Below are 8990 nucleotides of genomic sequence, written 5' to 3' on the forward strand. Positions count from 1 at the left end.
TGTGTGTGTGTGTGTGTGTGTGTGTGTGTGTGTGTGTGTGGTGTTAGAGGCTGATAAGGAGAGCCACTCTGCTTAGAACCTAATTTAGGTCCAGTTAGGGCAGGGGTTCCCAAGTGGGGAAAAATGCATTTATTCTGCTCTTAAGGAAGCTGGTATCTTGTAGGAAGAGAGAAATGGGAATGTCTTGAACATGACTACAACATATATTGCTGCTGTGGTGCGCGTTTAGGGAGGCTAAAATAAGTCTTAAGACTGAGTAGAAAACATTTTCTGGAACTACTAGATGAAGCAACTCTTTTTCCAGTGGTCCAAGTGATGCGCCTTATAACATTTCAGGGTAGAGCCTTTCCTAAATTAAGAGGATATCTAGCAGTTTCAAAGAATAGAAATATTAGTCAATGGGTTATTCCTCATGTTGCAAGATGGAGCATCTCTGGATGCTTCAAGACAGGATGTCTAGGGACAAGAACAAGAGATATAACAATTCCTCTCTCAACAGCAGCTCTGGTGATCAATGTTGCACAGCTTATCTCAAGATGATTGGTATGACTCCTATGTCCAATGCAATTAGGACCATGAGTTCAAGCAAAGAAAGGACAGCATAAAGACCACTGTTCAAACAGATGCTTAGCTGAAAAGTACTGCACTGTAAAAGAGCACAAAAAGATATTGGCACTCAACGTTTTGGTCTGATGTGAAGTGCTCTATTACAGGGTGACCTGACCTGCAAGCATTCTGGCCATCCAACCTCCTTGCTGACAAAGGTGAAGAGCTGCTAGGTGGATTTAGTTCTGAATGTACCATATTCAATTTTTTCTTGCCCCTACTGATAATGACTGAGAATATACTACTCCCTGCTTGTTAAGAAATACCTGTAACTGTTGTGTTGTCTGCAAGCACATGTACTTTATAAACAAAACCACCCAAGGAATAAAAAGCTCTGAAGACCTCCCATACTATCCAGAGCTCCAGCACATCAATATGGAATTTTGTACTCAGTGTAGCTGGAGGTCTAGAAAATATACACCCCAACCCAGATTGCAAACATTACTAGCAACTGAGACAGCACAAATAGGTCTCCCTTTCTTGGAAGCAGGGTGGGGAGACACATCCCTGTTCTCTCACCAACAAAGCTTTTAGTCCAATAAAGGGAGGGTTAATCTACTTTGAAGAGTTTGCACAGGAGATGTGTAGTTACCCACTATCCAGTGCTGTAAAAGTCTTACATTCAGATGAGCAAAGGCTGACATATAGTCTAATAAGGCCATCAGACCTAGTATTTTCAGAAAAACTTGAGCAAAACCATACTGCTTGTTCCAAGAGTTGCCAGACAGCTTTGACTTTTGAAAATTATCTTTTCTCTGAAGAAATATTCTTGCATGGATAGAGTCCAGGAAAAAAACTTCAAGAAAAGTGGTCCTTTGTATAAGCTGAAACAATACCTCCCACTTGGATTAACAATCCAAGGATGGGGAGAGGCTATGTATGTACCAGGTCACTGACGAGAGATTCACAGACCTCTGGCATCAGGTAATCATGGGGGGAAGGCAACAGTGAAGGTCCCTTCTAGTTTACAGAGTACCAAAGAAAACAGGAATTGCATTTCCTTTTTTCCCCCCCTTTTTGCTCATACTCTTCTGGAATGGAGGTTGGCTTCTGCTCATCTGCATGGGAATCTGCATAAACTTGTACTGCCCTGACAGTAATGTTAGTAACCAGAGGATAGATTCAAGGCCAGCATCAGCGGTAGCAATGCCAAACAGAAGGAGTAGCTGCCAAAGAGGGCACTTCCTGCACTGTTGCCAAGCCTGAGGCCTTAAAATAGATTATGCTGGTTTTCAGCGCTTGTCTTAAATTTAGCTGGTGCTGTGCCAAAACTCTGTTCACAGTAAAAGTCAGAGAGGCTTTCAGTCTTCACCCCATGAAACTAAAGTGTACTCCTTACATAAGCAGACTTGTCTGCCTATGTCCTTAAACCAACACGGCTACAACCCACACCCCTTCTTACACAGGAGCATGACAATACTATGCTCGTGCTGACTCTCAGCAGATGCTACTTTTCAAGGCAATTCCACAGCTCAACACAAGGGGGACTGAATTTAAAAGAAAAAGAGGCTTGGCTCTAGGCAAGAAAAGTGGTAGCCATGCAATTCTCTCGACAGATATTAAAACCTTTCCTGATGGGGCGCTCAGGAATTTTTACTGCATCCTATAAGCAAAATCGATTTCATAAAATGCTTTCCTACATCGAGATGAGAAATTATTCTTTTCTCTGGGGGATGTGGATCCTTAAAACTGCCATAGAGGAAAATAAGTAAAGTGGCAACCTTACAATGCTTCTTCCCCAGGTATCTATTGGTGTTACTGATTCTCAGAGGACCCCATTTCTACTTCTCCCTAAAATCCTGAAGGGGTTGTAATTACTTTTGGCAAGACTATTACATACCGGATCCATTAAGAACACTCGTGAAGCTGCAGTCAAGTTTAATCCAACCCCGCCAGCTTTTAGCGATAACAGCATTATGGTTGGAGATCCTGCTTGGCTGCTTTGGAAGCACTGAATTGCTTCTACCCGTTTTTTCTGGGGCATGGATCCATCTAAACGAGTAAAAACAAAACCAGACTCTCTGCAGAAGACAAGGGGGGAGGATTACCAAGATAATAATAATAATAGGACAATAAATAAATCATTTTAACATCCTGACCTCTACTTGTCATTTTTTTTATTTAAACTATTTGTTTGAAAGGTTATACATGCTTCAGGATCTCTCACACACACAGTCGGGCTTCATACTGCTGGACAAAAATACTTGAACTAAAACTGTTCTTTTAATGTTCTAAAAGACAAAGGTATGTTTTATCGTTTTTATTCTAAAGAAAGTTAAAACATTTAAACTACTTAAAACATACTCCAAATATTTTAACCTAGCAGCCCACTCACTGTACCTAAAATCATAAATCATTCTACTTACCTCAGTGGTGTTTCTATTAAAGACAAGAAAGTTGTGAATTGAGAAACAATCAGACACTTAACAGCTGGATTCTCCTTCCTTAGTTCTATCAAAGCATGCATCAGAGCATTTATCTGAAAACCAAAATGAAGACTTATGCAGTAGGCTGATGGCTTGTTAGACTCCATTCTTGCAGCTAATCTGAAAACCCTTGGGCTTCAGCACTGTGTTCTCTGAGAAATCAATATATTGAATTAGCCTTTGAAAAGACTAGTTCCAAACAAAAACTGTTTTTACTAGAAGAACTGATGAGACAAAAATAAAGGGCTGGCCACTTTTCATGTTGACACTGTGGCTCCTGAAGAGGCAGGTCATGTTTGAGGAGCAAGAGCCTCTTGTTCAGGTGTCAAAAGCCTTCTTATAACCAAGAAACAGGCAAAGGAGACCAGGATTACAGAGCAAGAGAAGTCGAAAGGGAGGAGAAAACATAGAAAAGGAATAAACAAGAGTAATCTCACCTTGCAAAGGCCAACTATGTTAGTTTTTAGGCTTCTGTAACAATTAGTATAGAGATTTTTTTTGAGGCTAAACATATACTGATGTTTCAGAGCAGGGGTTTTTTCAGCCTTTTTTGGTCAGTGTAAGAAGGCGGGGGGGGCATGAAAGAGGGGCTGTGGCCGATTGTGGAGCAGCAGCAGCCACCACATGCGACCTTCCCCCACCCCCTATGTCTGGCTAGGCGGGCCTGCAAGGGATGAAATTCTTCTAAATTATTACCAATTAATTTCTGAGACATTAATAAAATTTTACTCATATTTCTTCCAAAAGATGGGGAGGAGAAAAAACCATTTTAATCTAGGTTTAACGCCACTGCTGAGTTATAACAATTTTTTTTTTCTTTTTTTACTGCAGTTTAGGATCACTGTGGGATTTTCTGGTTCTACTTGTACTAAAATGGCTTGCTGTATGCCTTGTAAATTCAAACTTAAAACAGAGTATTTCTATATATTTTGCTAAATGTCACTATACTTTTGAACTGGGTATCCATTCCTGATCACTTTTCTTCACGCTCTCGAAGTCTGACTCCTCCAGAGGACATTCTACCAAATGCTCTAGTCGAAGTTCGTTCCTACAAAGAGGGCATTTGGCATTTGGCTGTAAAAAAAAGAAAAAAAAAATGAAACTGAAGTGTTAGTAAAAGTATGCTTAACACTACAGGTCATATTAGGAGTCAATTTTTCTCCTGAAAAATAACATTATCACTCATGAGTAGTTCAAAGGTAACATCATGAACAACAGTCAATTAAACTGTATTATATTCCCATTCATGCCAGTTTACATACATAATTCATTGTGAGGAATCTTCCAAATCACAACCGACTGTCAATGCAAAAAGAAGAGATTTGTATTATTAAAGCAAGGAGGCTCAACCTCCAGCCTGTGGGCCAAATTGCAGCCCATGGAGCCTTGGCATCCAGCTCACAGGGTTCCCCACAGGTCTGGAAATTTGGTGGTAGGGGAGTAGTAACAAGTAATACTGCCAGTGTCAGCCCTCCCCAGCTGTCAAATTCCCAAGCCCTATGGGGCCAAATCAGGGCTGAGCCACATCCCCTTCTCTACCCCTGTACAACCAGATGAAGGCTTGGCCACAATCCCCTTCCCCCTCTGTGCATAGATAGCTATATCAGGGCCTGGGGTCTGACACCCCCCAACCCTTCTGCCCCCTCTGCCCCCATGTGGCACCATCACTTGTGTTTCTTTTTTATTTTGTACTAAAATACTTCTGCTTTAAAACAACCTATACATTTTTGGGGGGTTGTTTTTCTATACACACCAAGTTAATTATGCATCCTCAGTCAGGTCGTCTTACAAAGGAAGGGAAAAGAAAAAAAAAACCCTTCATTTTAAAATAAAGTCAATAGCAGAAAAATAAACTGTTTATTTTTAAAAAGCCCAAGATGGTTCTTGTATCTATCTGGAACTATTTTCTCTTTGCAATTCATTATTTACATTTCATTTCAAAACAGGCAGTGCTCCACCAAAATCTGCTTTATGTTTAGATTTTCAAACAGTGCCCACAATTTTTTCTAGGTACAAATAGTTACAGACAGAACGTGATGCCAATGATCGTTCACATTAAAATAGAAGCCTGTTTAAGGCCAAGAGGAGAACTTGTTAAATAATTTAATAAGGCTAGATGCAAGATACACAGGCTAGCTCCACTAAACAGTAAAATTGTGTGAATGAAAAAGGGCAAGAGTTTTAGTGTATGCCTACTTTTTTTTATATGTCTGCAGTGCAGCAGCTCTAACACAGATAGCTTGAACATCAGAAGCAGTCTAGCCAAAGCAGCATGGAAGTTCAGAATGGTCTACACTACAGAATTTGCCTGAGAAGATGGATAAAAATGTGTTGCCTAACACATGCCGAGCTCATAACTAAGTTAAAGGTAGCTCAGGTACGTCCACCTTTTACTGCAGTAACAGCTATGACTGCAAGGTAGATAGACCCATAGTTTATCACATCTCAAAAAAGAGGGGCCTTTTTACAAAAGAACCTCTAACAGAAGACTTCACAAGTGTAGAAAAATACTTCTCTATTCAAAAATGTCTCGACTGCTGTGGTAAGAAACAAAAGTATGTCCACGTAATCAAAAGAGTTTGGCATGTCTGTTAATCAGTAGCTAAGGGAGGTGAGAAGGATTATTTCAGAGACAATAACAACAACAACAAAAAAATACACAAAAAAAAAAATTTACTGCCTTATTTATCATCCCATATACCTCCACCTAATGTAAAGGAACAAAAAAAGTTTCACAGATACCAACCTAGAAAAGAAAGCTTCATAGTGAAGTGGTTTAAAACAATTAGTGCTGACCACTGGTGACAGACAACTAGAGCAAACCCTCATTTAATACGACTGCATTTGGAACTTTTGTTGAGCAATATTATGCTAAGGCCACCTGTCTAGATGTGCAGGCAAAGGCACAACTGGATCTTATGTGGTACCGACACAATTGAACCTACGGCCATGCTGCACATCAGATCCAATCATGCCATATTGCCAGTCCAGGGGGAGCCCTATTCTGAGCTCCCCCTGCACTGGCAAGAAGCAGGCTCCGATGGCTGGGAGCCCAGTGAGGCACAACCCAGACTAGAAGCCCCATCAGTTGTGGGGCCCTTGGCCACAGCTAGGAGCAACACACAGCCTGGATGGGAAGTCCTGTCAATTGAGGGGCTTTTGGTCCCGGCTACATGAGGCGCAGCTGGGGCTGAGAGCCCCGTGAGAGGTCAGGTTTTCATTCCCCAATCCTAGCCTTGGGGATCATAGCAGCTGCAATTACCAAGGTTTGGGGCTTTCATGCTAGGCAAGCCGTACCCCTGTCAATTGACAGGGCTCCCAGTCACAGAAGAGACCCTGCTATAGTGTGCAAATTAAAGCTCAATAGCAACCTGCTATATAGTTATTGCACATTTTTTAGGTCTAACTTTACAGTTGGTTGGAGCTTTTTATTATGCGATAGCTACTTTGCATTTGTAGCTGGTCCTAAGGTAACTGTGTAATACATGCAACATGTAGAGGATGCTTAAAGGGCTGCATGCTGTAGGGCAGCATTTTCCAAAATTTCGATACCCAGGACACACTTTCTTCTGGATTAAAAAACTGCTGGCACACTTCGCTCTCATACCTGAAAAGACGTGTTTTGGGCGGTTTTCCTTTTTTTCCCCCAAAACACATAACATATTCCACTCCCCTGTCAAAGGCAATCGTACCAGTGCAGAGATGTACTGTTACTAAAAAAAAAAATGCAAACAAAAAAACCCCTTTTGAATTTCATGGCACCCCAGCTGAAAATCAGAGATGGATCCGAATTCAGAAGAGATATGGAAGAAGAGCCTTGAGACTGAAAGAACTGAGAAACATTGATCTTGCTCAGGGGCGGGCAATTATTTCAGGTGAAGGGCCGCTTACCCAGTTTTGGCAGGCTGTCGAGGGCCACATGGGTAGCCTCGCCCCTTAACAGGTGCCTCACTCCCTGGTCACCATCTTGGAATCAATGTCCCAATGCCAGGGCCAGCACCAGTGGGGCCCAAAGTGGGGCGCAGGCTGGCAGGGGTCCATAGAGCTGGGCTGCACCAGCAGGGAGAAGGGGGAACTGGCCCAGCTCCACAGAGCCCCTGCCAGCTGGGACCCTGCGCTCCTGCCACCCTACTCTAAGGGCCACCGGCACTGAGCCCAAGGCAGCGGTGCAGGCCCCGTGCTCCCGCTGGCTCCTTGCCCACACACACCCAGTGCCCCCCAGCCCCTCGGTACAGGCGAGGGGCAGCGCACAGCCCCAACCCCCTGCTTGCCAGCAGGGAAGAAGCCAGTACTGAGTGCAGGGAAAAGCAGCCCCTTGCCCACCCCATGACCGCTGCTCCCTGCTGCAGGTGCTTGCAGCCCACGTGGGGCTGTCTGGAGCAGGCACAGGCAGTCCCAGGCAGGCTGTGAGCGACTGCAGCGCGGAGCACCAGCCACATGACAAGCAAGGAGCCACTCTTCCCCACGCTCAGCACCAGCTTGTAACCCAGCCCCACTGCAGCCTGGCAGTGGGACCAGGTTACAAGGTGGTGCTGAGTGCAGAGGTTGGGGAAAAGCAGCCCCTCGTTCGCCCCATGCCCAGTGCCCTATGCTGCAGTCGCTCGCAGCCCTGGGGGCTGCCTGTGCCTGATCCGGACAGCCCCGCGTGGGTTGCGAGCGCCTGCAGCAGGGAACGCCAGCCATGGGGCAGGCGAAGGGCTGCTTTTCTCTGCACAGGGAAGGAGCCCAGGGAAAAGCTGAGCACCAAAAAGGGGGGTGGGGTGGCCCCTCCCCATGGCCGGCGCTCCCTGCTGCAGCTGCTTGCGGCCCACACAGGGCTGTCCAGAGCAGACACAGGCAGCCCCATGCCGGCTGCGAGCATCTGCAGCACGGGGCAGGGAAGAGCCCAGTGCTCCTTCCCTGCCCGGGGTCCCCTGCACCCTTCTCTGCCCTTCCAGCCTTAAAATCAGCTTTAATTAGCAGTATAATCATACTGCACAAGTCCCTGCACAAGAGGTAAGGTCAGTAAATGTTCCCAGTGTTTAGGAAGGAGGCACAAAGAAGTAGTTCCTTTGCAACCCACTTGTTCATTTACAAATTGTTACCTTTGAAGATGAGGCTTGCTTTTGCCTGTTTTTGGACCTCAAATCTCCAAGATCAAGAAGTTCCAGTTCTTTGCAACATCACGTACCCATAAGAACCATCAGAAATTTTCAATGCACAGTAGAAGGAAGAGATGCTTGGTACGAGTCCCACTTCCTTCCTGGGGAAGAGATCTCTTTAGAGAGATCTTGACTTCCAGGGTTTTCCAAACCAATTCTAGCCCTGTCTTGTGTGGGATTTATCTCCTGTAAAGGCCTTCTTCACAGACTTATTAAAATAGTCAGAAAACTCCTGATCAGCTTTTCTGTATTGGAACAGTGCTCGGGTGGAGGAACCTGATCTCCCAGCATGACTGAGCTCTGAGCCTTGTCCTCTGGCAATTCAAGTGCTGGCTGGCTGCAAACCAGCAAGGCCTAATACGCCCTCAGAAGAGTATTTAAATACTGCCTCATATGTGGAACAACAATTTAAGTTTAATCTCATTTCCAGGACAGTGCCATCATGCCCGACAGGGACAGAAGAGTTCTGTAGGGAAATTGCTGCAGTGATGGATCCAGGAAGTGAATCCACAAACCTACTGGATCCCAATTCAAGGAAGGATGAGAAAAAAAAAATTAATAGGTCAATACTGGAAGAAAATTAATAAATATTAAATGTTAGAAGACACAGAGGTTGGGGAAACTGAACAACCAAATTATTCACCACTGGAATAAAAAAATCTAGTGGTTTAAAATCAAAAAGGTAGGACTTAGTTCTGGAGCTTCAAGCAACAACAATGCTACACCTTTGAACCAGGAGAGAAATGGCATTTAAATTCAGAAATCAGCGTCTGATGCAGCTGGGAGGTTTTTTGTTTTGCTGGGGGGGGGGGGGGGG

The 8990-nt window shown here is 44.3% G+C and overlaps 1 protein-coding gene across 2 annotated transcripts in view; it reads right to left on the bottom strand.

Annotated features, from left to right (window-relative positions):
• HLTF (helicase like transcription factor) overlaps positions 1-8990 on the bottom strand; it is a 62856-nt gene that overhangs the window by 12691 nt on the left and 41175 nt on the right. For both annotated transcript variants that reach the window (XR_002094993.1, XM_019503113.1), the window contains exons 21-23: positions 3981-4106; positions 2973-3085; positions 2447-2627 (exon numbers count right to left, since the gene is read on the bottom strand). Coding sequence is in view for 1 of the 2 variants with exons in the window: in XM_019503113.1 (XP_019358658.1) it covers positions 2447-2627; positions 2973-3085; positions 3981-4106 (420 nt within the window). In the remaining variant the exon portion in view is untranslated. The remainder of the gene's footprint in view (positions 1-2446; positions 2628-2972; positions 3086-3980; positions 4107-8990) is intronic.

Source organism: Gavialis gangeticus, unplaced genomic scaffold (genome assembly GCF_001723915.1).
Source record: "Gavialis gangeticus isolate Ggan-Ray unplaced genomic scaffold, GavGan_comp1, whole genome shotgun sequence".
In the NCBI taxonomy this organism is placed as follows: Eukaryota; Metazoa; Chordata; order Crocodylia; family Gavialidae; genus Gavialis; species Gavialis gangeticus.